Genomic DNA, 13,194 nt, shown 5'->3' with positions numbered 1-13,194 from the left:
GTGCATCCCAGACACCTGCTTTGGAAACCACAGGAGAAGGAAGAGGTTGTCTTTTTCCAGGCTGGATTCAGCTCCATCCCCAGTGAGGGTGTACCAGCGTCTGCCAGTGGTAGGCTGGGGTGAGGGCTGGGGGATATTTGCACTCCTTTGAGCGGGTTGGAGGGAGTTTGTGGCTGTCTATCCCTGAATGCTCTTTCTAAGCATCCAATGTTCCTTCAAAAAATTGTTGCTTGGGGAGGTGGGTGGGGAAGGGGAAGGGGAAGAGAGACTTTAACCCTTTGCTGACTCCACTGCCCAGCTGCACAAATGAGCTGCAGAATTCCCAGGGCCAGGCTGCCCTGCATGCCTTGAGGTGTGAAGGTGTCTCACCTTGCCCTTGGATGCTTGGCAAAGGAAGATTATTTTGGGAAGAGATGAGCAGGTCAGGCCCCACAGCACTCATCCTCTGCCTGTGTGTGGCCCTGGTCAGGACCTGGTTGTGGAGCACAGGAGCTCCCATGTGGGGACAGCTCTGAAGGGGAGCTGCAGGTGTTGATATGTTTCTGATATGGGCAAATCAAGACTGGGAATCACAGAATCCTGGAATTATTTGGGTTGGAAAGTTCCTTAAAGACCACCTCGCTCCAATCCTCGTGCAGGATGGATGAGCAGGGATACCAGGTTGTTCCAAGCCCCGTCCAACCTGGCTGTGAGCGTTTCCAAGGAATGAGGCCTGCACACCTTCTCTGGCCAGCCTGCGCCAGGGCCTCCCCACCCTGCTGCTGCTGCTGAGGTGATGGCTCATCCAAGGCAGGGACTGTGGGATCTCCCAGGACAGCCAGCTCCATCAGCCAGCCTCTCCCTGCTCTGAATCCTGAACAGAAGCAGCTTCTTCACAGCCTGTGAAGCCACTGCAGGGATCAGGTAACAGCTCACAGCTCACACGTGCAGTCACCCCTGCATAAAGATGCTCCTCACCCACTCCAGCGCCTCTTCAAGTCCTCCACCACTTTCTCCACAGATTACACAGAATTTCTCCCCTTCAGCCTTCTTGGTTCTCAAGGAGGCAGCTCCAGTGCACGCTGTTCCCAGCACGGAAAAGGCATCTCAGTCCTGCCAAAGCAGCCCCAGGAGAATCTGTGCCGGTAAAGACCGACTGGATCTTTTGGCTGCAAAGTGCTCCAGATCAGCCTGAAAAAAATCATGTCCTCTGAGGTGATGGGAACAGCTTTCTGGGAAGAGCAAGATATTGATCTGGGTCTTCATTAAAAAGGCGAATCTTTCTAAATACCGGTGTAGTGATCTCCTGAGGGTTGCTGGCTGTGTGTGTGCATGTCCAAGGCTCCCCCGTTCATCCTTGCAGGAGGGTCTGAATGCCCTTTAGATACAGCATCTGCAGTACTGTGGCTGTGACCTGCATTGCAGATACATCACACAGCTCCTTAAAGTGGTCAAATCCAGCTGGAGACACAGGTAAGTGCTAGGAATAAGGCCTTTAAACACCTGAGCAGTCTTCCTGAGCAGTGTGGGCAGGAAAGCAGAGGTTCCTGGAGTGGTTGGCAGTGGAGCACAGGACTCACAAGGAGAGGTCGAGTTGGAGTGCCCAGCACTTGAGAAGACCAAAACCTGAAGGAACTTCCACAGGACCAGCAGCCCCAGCTCTTCCCCCAGCGAAGCTTGAAGTGGCGCCACAGGCTGCTGAGACAGCAGAGACCTTGAGGCATTAGTTGCAGATCTACTGTGTGGTGAAAAGTGACACTGCCCAAACCAAAGGGCCTGCAGCCATTTCCTCATGCTAATGACCTTCCTCTGGCCAAGCATCTGCTCGGAGCTTGGCTCCACACCAGCCCAAGACAGACACTTTGCAGCCAGCCTGTAATTCCCTGGCAGCAGAGGAGCCAGCAGGAGGAAGGTGTCTCAGCCAGCGTTTGTGTTGTGTGCATTGATCCAAGCTCCAGACATGAAGATATTTTTTCCTTCCCATTTGTCTCTTCCCCTCTGGCCACTCTCTGGCCATGCTCCCAGCGTGGAGAGATGCCAGACCTTGCTCCCTGTGGTGCCCTGCCACCAGAAACTGTCACCTCCTCTGGGTTTTAGATAAATCCAGACTCTCTTACAAGGTGATGTCCCACCTTGCCATTGAGACATGCAGCCCAGAAGGATCAGCTGGGTGACTGCAATTAATTTAGCTGTGAATGCGTTTTCTAGCCCCAAGGTCCCTCCCCTAGAGAGTTTCTAAAATCATCTGGGGTCATGGCTAATGTGCTTCATGCTTTGACAGCAAGTTGTGTGCTGGGGATGAGGGAACTGGCTCCTCTGAGAGGTCATTTTTCTCTAGGATGAGCCATTTGGCCAGAAATACTGATGAGGATGGATCACCCTGGCCCTCAAGGATATAGATTTGTTCCTAGAAGAGGATGAGAGTGGATACCAATATGCCCTTTCTGTTTTACCCTTTCTGTCCCTGTGCAGGATCACCAAGAAGAGCTCTTTTGTTGTCCAAACATCTGCTCCCCAGGGAACATCCCTCCTCGGAGGGCACTGTGCTGGTACAGAGCAGGCCCTTGGTCCTGGGCCAGGCAAAACACCTTCCCTGTGGAGCTGTACCTGCCCTGCTTCCTCAGTACTTTTCCATTTCACAGCTAGCCTGATGGACAATGTTCCAAAATACACAGACAGGATTGTAAATCGTGTTCAGACAAGATTCTGAGTACAGCTTCTATCACCTAAACCTGGGGCTCAAATTCAAACTCTTCCAGTCAGTGCCCTGAGATTGGTTTGTCCACGTGTGTTCCAGGCAATACTTCATTGCCAGCCACGTGCTCCAGCACTGTGCTGGAATATTGATTCAGTGCCCTTTTAGATGGAATTCAATTAACTAAATTACCATCTTCCCAGCATGGCTTGGTTCCAGATAAAATGTTATTATCCAGGACTCATCCCTGCATTTTGTTAATGTAATAACTGCGGCAGAGTTTTAAGAAGGCAGGGGGAGAGGGAAGCAGGAAAATGCAGAGAAAGAAAACAAAAGGCAAGGATTGGATTCACCAGATTTAAATTCAGCACCAAGACACCATGGAAGGTAAAACTGAATATGGTCTGTATTTAATGTCTGTTTTGTTCCCTGTACAGAGCAAAACTGTATAATTGCACTGAACTCCAGAACTGCCCAGAGCTGTGTGCACAGCTTCACTGATATGTGATGCGTATCTTCCTAGTGGGGATGATGGTGTATTTCTCATGATTGGTGAATTTCTCAGCTGGAAGTGGTGTTTTGGGAACAGTGTGGCTGCTCTCTTTAGTCAACTGCTGCAGCAGGATGGTTTGTGGATAGTAAATACTCTGGCAAGGTGGTTGTAGAAAAAAGATTAAATGATAAGCAGGCATTTGGGAGAGGGCACCAGCTGCAAGGGTGTCTTTCCAAAACTGATGCACTGACTTCATCAAGGAACCATAGAATGTTTGAGACCATAAGGGATCTTAAAGATCCTTTAGTTCCAGGCCCCTGCCATGGGCAGGGACACATTCCACTATCTGAGGTTTCTCCAAGCCCTGTCCAACCTGGCCTTGACCACTTCCAGGGATGGGGTAGCCACAGCTGCTCTGGACAACCTGTGCCAGGGCCTCTCCACCCTCACAAGGAAGAATTTTTTCCTAATACCCAATTTAATCCTCCCCTTGTCAGTGTGAAGTCATTCCCCCTTGTCCTGTCACTCCATGCCCTTGTCCAAAATCACCCTTCAGCTCTCTCAGAGCCCCTTTAGGGACTGTAAGGTGCTCTAAGGTCTCCTCTCTTCTCCAGGCTGGTTTCCATTTTTTCAAAATCACATTTTAAAACATTTGTACTTGGAGCTCTGAGCTTGTAGCCCAGAGCTCTGTATTTCAAGATCTGCAGCTACAGCCAAGATTCATTGTAAGATTTCATGCAAAGCTTGCTGACAATTGTTAATAACTGATAGAAACTGTTCCAAGAGATCAATAGCATGTGCTAAGATAGCTGGAAGCACATCAGTGGAACTCTGTGATTGCAAAAGCCAAGTCTCCTCTCTCTCATTTTGACATATTAAAAAAAAAAAAAAAGTTTTTTTCAGACACAGAATATTCCTGATATGCCGCTCACCGAACTGGCATTTTCATGACTTGGCTTAGAAGTCTGTGACCAGTCCCAGCCTCGTTAAGGGTATAATGTGTGTTAACAGTCACTGAAACAGCTCTCTGTTGTGTTCCAAATCCATCCATTTGGCAGCAGTGGGGAGCATTACAAGAAGCAGACACGGCTGGAGGAATTCTTCTGGGACACAGGTAGCGCATCCTGCCATGCCAGCTGAGCTGTCCCCTGCCTGTGACCAGCCCACACCTCCGGGCTCCCGCAGTTCAGTCAATTATTTCACTTCCATTCTTGGAAATAACATCTGGCAACTCGGATGTTTTCCCAAAACACTTTTCCATCAGAAGGAAACACAGGGAGAAGGGTGGGTGATCTTACAGGTCCGTTCTGTTCTGGACACCTTTGTAACAGGCTGGGCTGTTCTGAAGGACAAAGGGGACTGTGGGATCCAGCGGCTGGAGATTACACACAGCAGAAAATCTCCAGAGCTGCCTGTGAGAGGCTGCACGTTCTGTTTGCAGAAAAGCTTGGTTTAGTCCTGCAGCAGCCCAGGTATCCACCTCTGATGGATGATGCTCTGGTTTCCTTGGAGTAACTCCACTCTTGCTGTACCATGACTCCAAGCTCCTGGAAAATGCCAATAGGGCACAGCTGGCCCTGGCACCACATATGTATGGTTGCCCTGTTATCAGTTCTCATGAACTTTATAAACCACATCAGCCCCCATTTACTCAATGCCCAGGAGGCTCTGAAGGATCTTTCCGTTTTTCTTTACTCTGTGTGGGTGTTTGATTCTTGGAGATGCAGTGGCTGGAAGCAGCAGCCTGATCCATCTCTTGTAGGGTGGAAGCTGCTACATGGTTCTCCTAAAGCCTTTCATCCAGCTACTGAATCAGATAATCCCTTTGGGATGAGAGAAGACATAAGAAAACAAACCTCAAATCCCCGGAATCACAAAGGGTCATAAATGTTACAAGAAATGAATCACTTTTGTACAGTTTTCCCCGTGTCTGGTAAGTCCCTCGGAGCCTTTCCAGTGGTGCTGCTGAGCCCTCAGAAGCAATGAATGTCCGTGAGTGTAACATAGTGTGAGTTTAAACAAACCCTTATGTCACTGCTTTGAAGTATTTGTCTCAAACACACTTCTAAAGAAAAAGAGAGGAAAAAAACCCCAAAAAGACATTTTCCAAGCATTCCTGCATAGGTGTGCAAAAAAAAAAAAAAAAAAAACAACAAAAAACCCCCAACCAACCAACCAAATAAAAAAACCCCCCCAAAAAACCAAACCAAAAAAAAAAAATCCCCAACAAAACCTAAACAAGCAGTAAAATCTGAAACACACCAAGATAATCTGCAGTTTTGGCAGGAAGCTCAGGTGCTGTCAGGAAACAATTCTAAACAGAAAAGTTTCTATGGATTTTTTTTTTTTTTTTTTACCTAATCGGAAACAGATTTTTGCTTTGGATTTAAGCACTTCACTGCAGCATCTGCAGTGTTATCCCTGCCTTATGCATGCCAAGAACAGGAGGGTATGAAGCAGAGAAGGGAAAAGCTCAGCATCCCCCTGTTCACAGGTTTAGCCTGTCTTGGGACAGCCACGCAACATCATTTTCTTGGCATCATTACCCAGTAGATTTCAAGGTAAATTACAAAATCCAGCGAGGTCCATTGAGGTCCATCCTTCCGCCCTCATAAATCCAGCAAGGGTTTCTTGCTCCGCTGAGACGGAGCCTTGAGAAGAGCAAGGAGCCCAGCGCGGGTTGCCGCTGTTTTCCCGGGGTGCGGGAGAGGCGCCTGAGCGGAGCAGCTCCTCTGCGCGGCGGCAGGGCCAGCACGGCCGGGACACCGCGGCTGCCACTGAGCTGGGTGGAAGCACAAAACCTCCACAGGCACCGTCAAAACACGGGATCTGTCCGATACCAAAGCCTGGAACTGTCAGTGGGTTCACGCTGCACAGGCTGGACGGGACAACAGTGACCAGCCATTTGTTCATGCAGCGCTTATTTAACAATGGAATAATAAAAATAGCCTTATTTTAGGTTTTAATATTTTTCTGAACACATTTTCCCCTTATCCTAAAATGCCACCTCGCTGCCCTTCTTCCGCCACCCCTATCAGATCTGCCATCTAAGAGCATCCAACAGCTCCTATATTAATATTTTTTGCAGTCAAGTCGACCAGCAGAGAATGTCAGAGACACCAGCGACTCCAAAACCATAAACCTGACACAAAAAAACAGACAGCAAAGCCCTGTCTGGAAAGCTTATTAATAAAGAAATTAAATAAATTATGTCAGCTGAGACCTCCAGTAGTAACATGCAGAGATGATAATGGGTAAACCTAAGAGAAATGTTCAAAACATGTAAACCCATCCCTGAGGTGTGACACAGCCCCAGAATTGCAGTTGTTATTGTACAGATTTATTTAGATATTAATATTTCAAGTATAAATTACTGACAAATGTAAAATGTAGACATTAGCATGTGGAGTTAGCCTGTGTTCATATTGAAGCTCTTTTTTTAAATGCTGACCTTATCTCCAAAGGAAGCTTAAAATATTATTTTGAAAAACAGTTTAAATATTCAAACAATAAAATATTATTATTATTTTATAATTATAACAAAACATAATATATAATTATATTTATAATATATAATATATTATATAATTATATTAATACGTAATATTAATACTTTACATAGTTATGTATATTAATAAAATATTAATGAAGTATTGATGAGGACTTCTATCTCTTTATCTAAAGCCCTCTTTAGGTTTTTAAACTAAAAATCCCACATAATCAAATTTATTAGGCGATTTATCAGCTGTCATATTCCACATTTTCTTGGCTTTTTTCATTCTTTGGGTCTTGCTTCTCACATGTTTCCTGTTCTAAGAGAAATTACACAAACAGCACCTAATTAAAGAGATCTGTCACATTAGCTCTGTGTTAATTGGCTTTTAAATAAATTGCAGCCCTGCCATGGGCCATGGCTGGGAGCAGGGGTGGGATCCCTTTGTGCAGGGGGGGAGCTGCTGGCTGGGCACTGATGCTCAACAAAAAGCAGCCTGAGCTCCCTCAGGAATTTCTGGGAGTATTTTCCTTGGAGCAATGGTGCCATGAGGGTGTTTCTGTGGTGCTGTCTTTCTTCCACTGCCCCCTAAAATTGGATTGAGCCTCAGAAATACCAGGATTTTACTATCCCTTTTTTTTTCTTATTTTTTTTTTCATCTTTCTTACTTGAACAGTATCAGCAATAAGAAGTTGATTAAAATATTGATGAAAAAGTCTTGTTTCCCACAGCATCTTTGATTATCAGTGCAGTGTGGAGCTACAAGATGTCTCTGGAAGCGACTGATTTTAATTCTTGCATCCATTTACCGAGCAGTTCCCCCCACCCCATCCTTTTCCAGATGTGCTTTTGACTCCCCATTTCTGTGGCCATTTGTATTTAAAATAGCCTAAAAACATTCCAGATAACAAGTTGTTCTAAAATTTACAAGTTTGTTCTTGCCTCTCAATGTTTTCTGTGTGGAGGAACCAGAGAGTGTTGCGGGATCTGCAGAAGAGTTAACTTATTTTAATGTCAGTGACTGGTATTTCTCAATTCACAAAAGTAAAGTCACTTTGTTTCCTGCATCTCTGTTGTGGAAAGAAGCTCCTGCACAGGGTAAGTCTGATAATCATAAATTATTCATTGACCAACACAGTTTTGTATTTAGGCACCTTCATTTTTACACACAGACCTCAAAGTTACCTGTTCTCAGCTTTGTTGAATTTATTGTATGAGCATGAATTTTGCAGCTGAAGCCTTTCTGGCAGGCAAAGTGGGACTTTCTCTGTTGTTTTTCTGTACTTTTTTCATTCTTAGATAATATTGTTTGCAGAAGGACAACACAGAGTTTGTGTTAACTTTATCAACGCTCCTGACAGGTACACAAACAAATAATCATCACATTCAACTGGTTGGTGAGAACAGAAAGCCAAATTTCATGCTTGACCTTTCCATAAGAGCTCATCTAATGGTTTTGGTTTTAATTAACACAGTTAAAGAAAGCAGCTGTTGTGCTTGAGGACAACTTTATACTGCCCCATCTTACAGAATACAAATGTTTTAATCTGGAAGAAGTGTTGTTGCCCTTTCTACTGTTCCATAAGGAGGTTCAGCTGGCCTAAAAATAAATTCATTTTAATGTGACACCACTGAATTTACTGTCACGTGCAACAGGAAAAGTGACAGTTCTTCCCCTACTCTGTATCTGCATAAATGAAAATATTAAATGGGTATCTCTAACATAGATTTAACTTGCTATACAGCTACAAGTATTTTTTTATTTCAATTACAGTGTAATTTTGTCTTGTGAAGGGTGAGTCTGTACATCCTAGCTGAATGAAATGTCTATTCTCAAACATTAATGCCTTTCCTCCAAGATTTATCTAAACTGTTTCCTCTGATTTCCAATTTCCTTTTTTTTAATGGAATCATCTCAAAAATGTTACACTGCATCATATTTCTAACATCAAATATTAGCATTTTGCATCTAACTTTTTTTTTTTTTTTTTTTTTTTTTTTTTTTTTTTTGGGCAGTGTTTAAAGGTGTTCCCTCTCCAAAGGTTGGGAGAGGAAGACCAGCATAACTCAGAACAAAAAGTGCACAATCACATTTACCATGGACCTGTAGAGCGATGGCCAGAACACATCCCACTGAAGTAGAATTCTTGCATTCCCCATTCCTGGGAGTGTTCAAAGCCGGGCTGGACCAGGCTTGGAGCAATCTGATCTATTTGGGTTGGTGTTGCTGTCCATGGCAGGGGGCTGGAACAAGGTGATTTTTAAAGCCCTTTCCAACCCAAACCAGTCTCTGGTCACAGATTTGTGCAATGTCTGCACATCTTTAACGAAAAGGAAAATTGCATCTCTCTTCAGATTTTTGTGGGTTTTTTTAGGGCAGGATCAGTAAAGTCAGATCAGTCCAGCTGAAAAATGCTCCATCTGCCCCCTCTGCTGGTGTCCCTGCTCCAAGGCTGAAAAATGCTTTCTGAAATTGCAGTGGTCAGGAGAACTCAGGGAGCTTAGAGGAGAGGGCACTCTCCCTTCACAGGCACAGCAATCTATCAGGCCTATAAAATTTATTAATCATCAGAAATTGAGATGGCTTAAAACACCAGTGTCCTGTGAATATTCCACATTCCACCAGATTAGAATGCATACATTTCCCCCTTCCTGCAAGTGTCCAAGGCCAGGCTGGACAGGGCTTGGAGTGACTTGGTCTAGTGGAAGGTGTCACTGCCCATGGCAGTAGGGTTGAATGAGATGGTCTTTAAGGTTTCTTCTAATCCACTCCAGGATTTTATAATTCTAACACCTGAATGGCCAAGCTATGCCTGGGAATTGCTGGGAGTACAAACCAGGTAGGGCCAAGCACAATGTCCATTCCTAGCAGAGATAATGGTGTTCCTCAGAAGGGTGGATTTCCTAACAGTCCACTGAACCCACCTACCATCTTTAGGGGATTCCCTGTGGAAAATGCCATGATGAATTTTCCATGTGAGGTGTTGTCATGAGTGTCACAGAGCACAGTGGGATTCCTGCTTTTCAGGATCGGACGTTATCTACCCCTGACTAGTTAAAGGGGGAGAAAAAAAAGAAGGGAGAGAGAATGTCAACTTGTAGAAAGGCAACAGCCGGAAAAGGTATTGAAAATTCCAATTCTGACAAAGATTTCAGGCAAACACCTCTAGTTTAGAAGCTCCTTTATTTTGGTTACAGCCTCCCAAAAATGCATCATCTAATTGGGGATTCCTGACAGCAGCTCAGACTCTGTGGAAGTCAAAGTTGGTGATGGAAAGATTCCTACTTATGCCAATAAAACCAAACTTTTTTTTTTTGTTCTCATTGTTTGGGTGCCAGATATGGAATAGGGAGAAAAATTTGTTTGTGTACTTTTAAGTATTTAAAATTACAGGCACCATCGGCCTCACCCCAGCTATCTGCTGGGTTAGGTTTGGTCAGAGAAATGTTACTCCAAGCTGTCCCCAGTACTCTGAGGGGGTATTTAGACACCCCAGGACCAACTGCCCCTCTCGGTGCTCCCTGTCTCCTTCTGCAGCCCAGGTTCCCATGCTGAAATCACGACACAGTGCAAGTAAGATTCATATAAAGAAAATAACCTTTATTAGACAAATCAATCAAACCCTGAAAAAAGAGCGTCAGGTAAACAATACTAAAGGATTTTCCAGCAATTCAGAAACCTTTGAAACTGAGAAATTCCAGAAGTTTCATGTTCCTCTTGTTGCATGAATAAGTTCTCTCCCTCTTGTGACATGAGCTACTGCTGTCTTGACAGCCCAAAAACCTTGCATTAACCCAGCAATTATCTCAAAATAGTAACTTGTAAAATATTCCCTGTATAACTGTTTCCCACACAATTTTGTACAAAGGTATCTAACTGTGTTTTCTTTGCTGTCTGAAAAAGAAACAAGGTTTAAAAACATCCAGCTTATTAAAAATAAACAAGTGTTTTATATACAGTACAGGAATTTCCAAACTTGAGGGAACACTGTCTCCAGGGCAGCTGTGGGGTGTAATAGCCCAGTCTGCCAAGGGGAGAAAACTGCAGTTAAATAAATTACTACTCCATCTTCTTCCTCGGGCCAAATGTGGCACTTCTCTCACACCTGCAGGAGCCTGATTTACAGCCCTGCATAAACCAGGAGTAAACAGGAGCTTGGCAGCCAAGTAACTACTGTTTCCAAAAATGCTAATTTTCATTTCATCCAAGAACAGAGGGAAGGTGTCACAGCCATGCAGTGACCTTGGATGTTACTCAAGAAAAAGCCACCTTGGAACACAGGGCTCCAGTTACAGTGAGCTACTTCAAACAACACGCACTTAAGGTTCAGCATTATAATCAACCCATTACACTCAAAACCTGTTGGTCTCGAATGCCAGCACCATCCAAAGCTCCTCAAACAAGCCATGACAGTGGGACTGAAGTACCAGAAGAGGGGCTGAGTCAGAGGTGAAGCAATGAGCCAGTCCCCGTCACTCCAAAACCAGGGGACAGCCAGAACAAAGCACAATGGAGCCTGAACTAAGCCACTGGAACCTGAGCCAGCAGGGTGAGAGAGAAGACTTGCACTGGGACAGCAGCTACAGGGGGCAAGTGGCTAAAAATAGAGCCAGGAACATTGGTGCCTCCTGAGCTCCACCAGACAGCTCCCTCTTCCTCACTCCTACTGACACCTCTGCTGGCTGTTACAAAGCCCCTCTGTGTCAGCCTGCCCACTGGCATCAGGGGAGTCTCTGCCTGGGCATCTCCCCCTCCTCTGGTGAATGCAGTGAGGATTTACAGGTGGAGCTGGCAGTCGGTTAGAGCAGAGGTGGCACAGGCAGAGTGGCAGAGCTGACAGATGGTTTTGAGAGAGATTAGCTCAGCACCAAGGCACTGGAAGAACCATCTGAAGAAACAATTTATAACAATGAAATTGCTTTTATTAGAATGAAAGTGTTAAGCCAAGGAAATAAATTATTGCCTACGATAGACATATTTAGAACATAAGGAAGGACGTTAAATCTTGAGCTTCAGGTCAATATAACCCTGAAACAGAAAGTTATACTACTTTTTTTAAATACCTCAATTTCTCTTCATGCCCTTCCAAAAACTTTATAAAATGTGCAGCTTACACAACAAATAGTAACAGAGTCTTGTAATAAAAATCTGTACAACTCATAGCTTTAAAAATAATACATTTTTTTTCCCTCCAAACTGCTATGTTACTTATTACTTATAAATACAGGGCTAATGAGTTGTAAATGCCCAAGGTCCCATCCAACACCAAAGCTATTACATTTAGTTGACAGAAGCCTTCCTGGCACTTCACCTCAGGGAGAGGTCAGGTTTTGGACTGTTTGAAAGAGCCTGATAATGGGCAAAAAATATCTTCATGGATGAAGACTGTCTCCTTCTGCTGGTCAGAGGCCTCGGGTCTTCAGTGAGTTTGAAATGGCAATCAAACCTGGAACACAGCACCGTGCAATGGGTTAGACCAGCTGCACTCCCGTGACGTGGCAGGATCCCACAGGTCCCTCTGTCCTGGCCAGCAGTGACTTCGCAAAACACTTGAAATCCACTGTTTGTCAGAGGTAAACTTTGGTGGGGAAAAAATATCTTAGTGGAAGAGCCTTGCAGGAGAAGCAACAGCTCTTCCCCCGTGTGGAGATCTGCCTCTGTGGTTCAGGACTTGCCCAAAGGCTATGCTCTGCTGACCCTACTGCTTCTGTGGCCACTTCAAAAGTTGCAACTGTGACCCTCCAGAAGGGGCTCAAGATCTTAAATCTGAACCTTGGCTGGTTCTGTACAGCTGGTTCTGAACTCCTGCACCTGCCGGAGTCACAAGCCACGGGCCTGCGTGGTGTCACACCCCACAGTGCCATTCATCACCCTGTGCCTTGACCATTCAAGCCCTAATCCTGCCTCTCTCATGCTTATACCCCTGTGCTCCCTGTGAAAAGGGAGGCTCAGCCCTAAGAACAGAGAGGAAAAGTCTGAGTCAGGAGCAGGCTGGTTTGAGTGGGTCCTGACATAACGTATCAAGGGCTGCCAGCCGTGAGCAGCAGTCCTGCTTGGCTGCAAGTCCTGTCAGGGTTCACCCTCCTTGGACCAACAGTGGCTTCCTCGCAGACAAGGCATCCTCCCAAAATCACTAAGTAAGGAGCAACATCTGGCAGCTCCCTCAGGACATCCTGACCATAACCTAGCAGGTTCCTCCGCCTGATGAAGTACTGTTTCCTTTGGAAGTTCAAAGGAAACTGTGGATAAATCCACCTTGGGGAGGAGACTGTGATCCCCCAAGGCAGTTCAGACGGACTAAGAGCAAGACTTTGGCAAACAGCCACAAGTAGCAGATTAGTGGTTAGACAGGTGGACAGCATTCAGAGGAAAGCAGCTCATCTGAACACTCAGGAGGTAGTCAAATCTCTACCTGAATGTGATTTTGCTTGTTTTACTTCTGCAAGGCAGAAAGCATCAGACCAGCTGTTCAGAGTGGCTCCATGGGAGCTGCTCCTCTGTAACTAGATGAATCAGAGCCTCAGACACCAGTC

General features: G+C 45.3%; 1 protein-coding gene and 1 long non-coding RNA gene across 4 annotated transcripts in view; one reads left to right on the top strand and one right to left on the bottom strand.

Moving 5' to 3' along the window:
* The first annotated feature begins 247 nt into the window (after positions 1–247).
* LOC136295825 (uncharacterized) lies at positions 248–5,523 on the top strand. The gene is made up of 2 exons (XR_010722810.1): positions 248–903; positions 979–5,523. It is a non-coding gene; the product is annotated as an uncharacterized lncRNA (long non-coding RNA).
* A 4,717-nt stretch (positions 5,524–10,240) lies between these two features.
* PLEKHG4 (pleckstrin homology and RhoGEF domain containing G4) overlaps positions 10,241–13,194 on the bottom strand; it is an 86,032-nt gene continuing 83,078 nt past the window's right edge. For all 3 annotated transcript variants that reach the window (XM_066194494.1, XM_066194495.1, XM_066194496.1), the window contains one exon: positions 10,241–12,107. Coding sequence is in view for 1 of the 3 variants with exons in the window: in XM_066194495.1 (XP_066050592.1) it covers positions 12,102–12,107 (6 nt within the window). In the remaining 2 variants the exon portion in view is untranslated. The remainder of the gene's footprint in view (positions 12,108–13,194) is intronic.

This window comes from Chamaea fasciata, unplaced genomic scaffold, assembly GCF_029207755.1.
Source record: "Chamaea fasciata isolate MVZ Bird 193981 ecotype frontalis unplaced genomic scaffold, bChaFas1.0.hap1 SCAF_12, whole genome shotgun sequence".
NCBI classification, from domain to species: Eukaryota; Metazoa; Chordata; class Aves; order Passeriformes; family Sylviidae; genus Chamaea; species Chamaea fasciata.
Note: the sequence above shows the minus strand (reverse complement) of the source record. Positions and strands in the feature narration are given on the sequence as shown.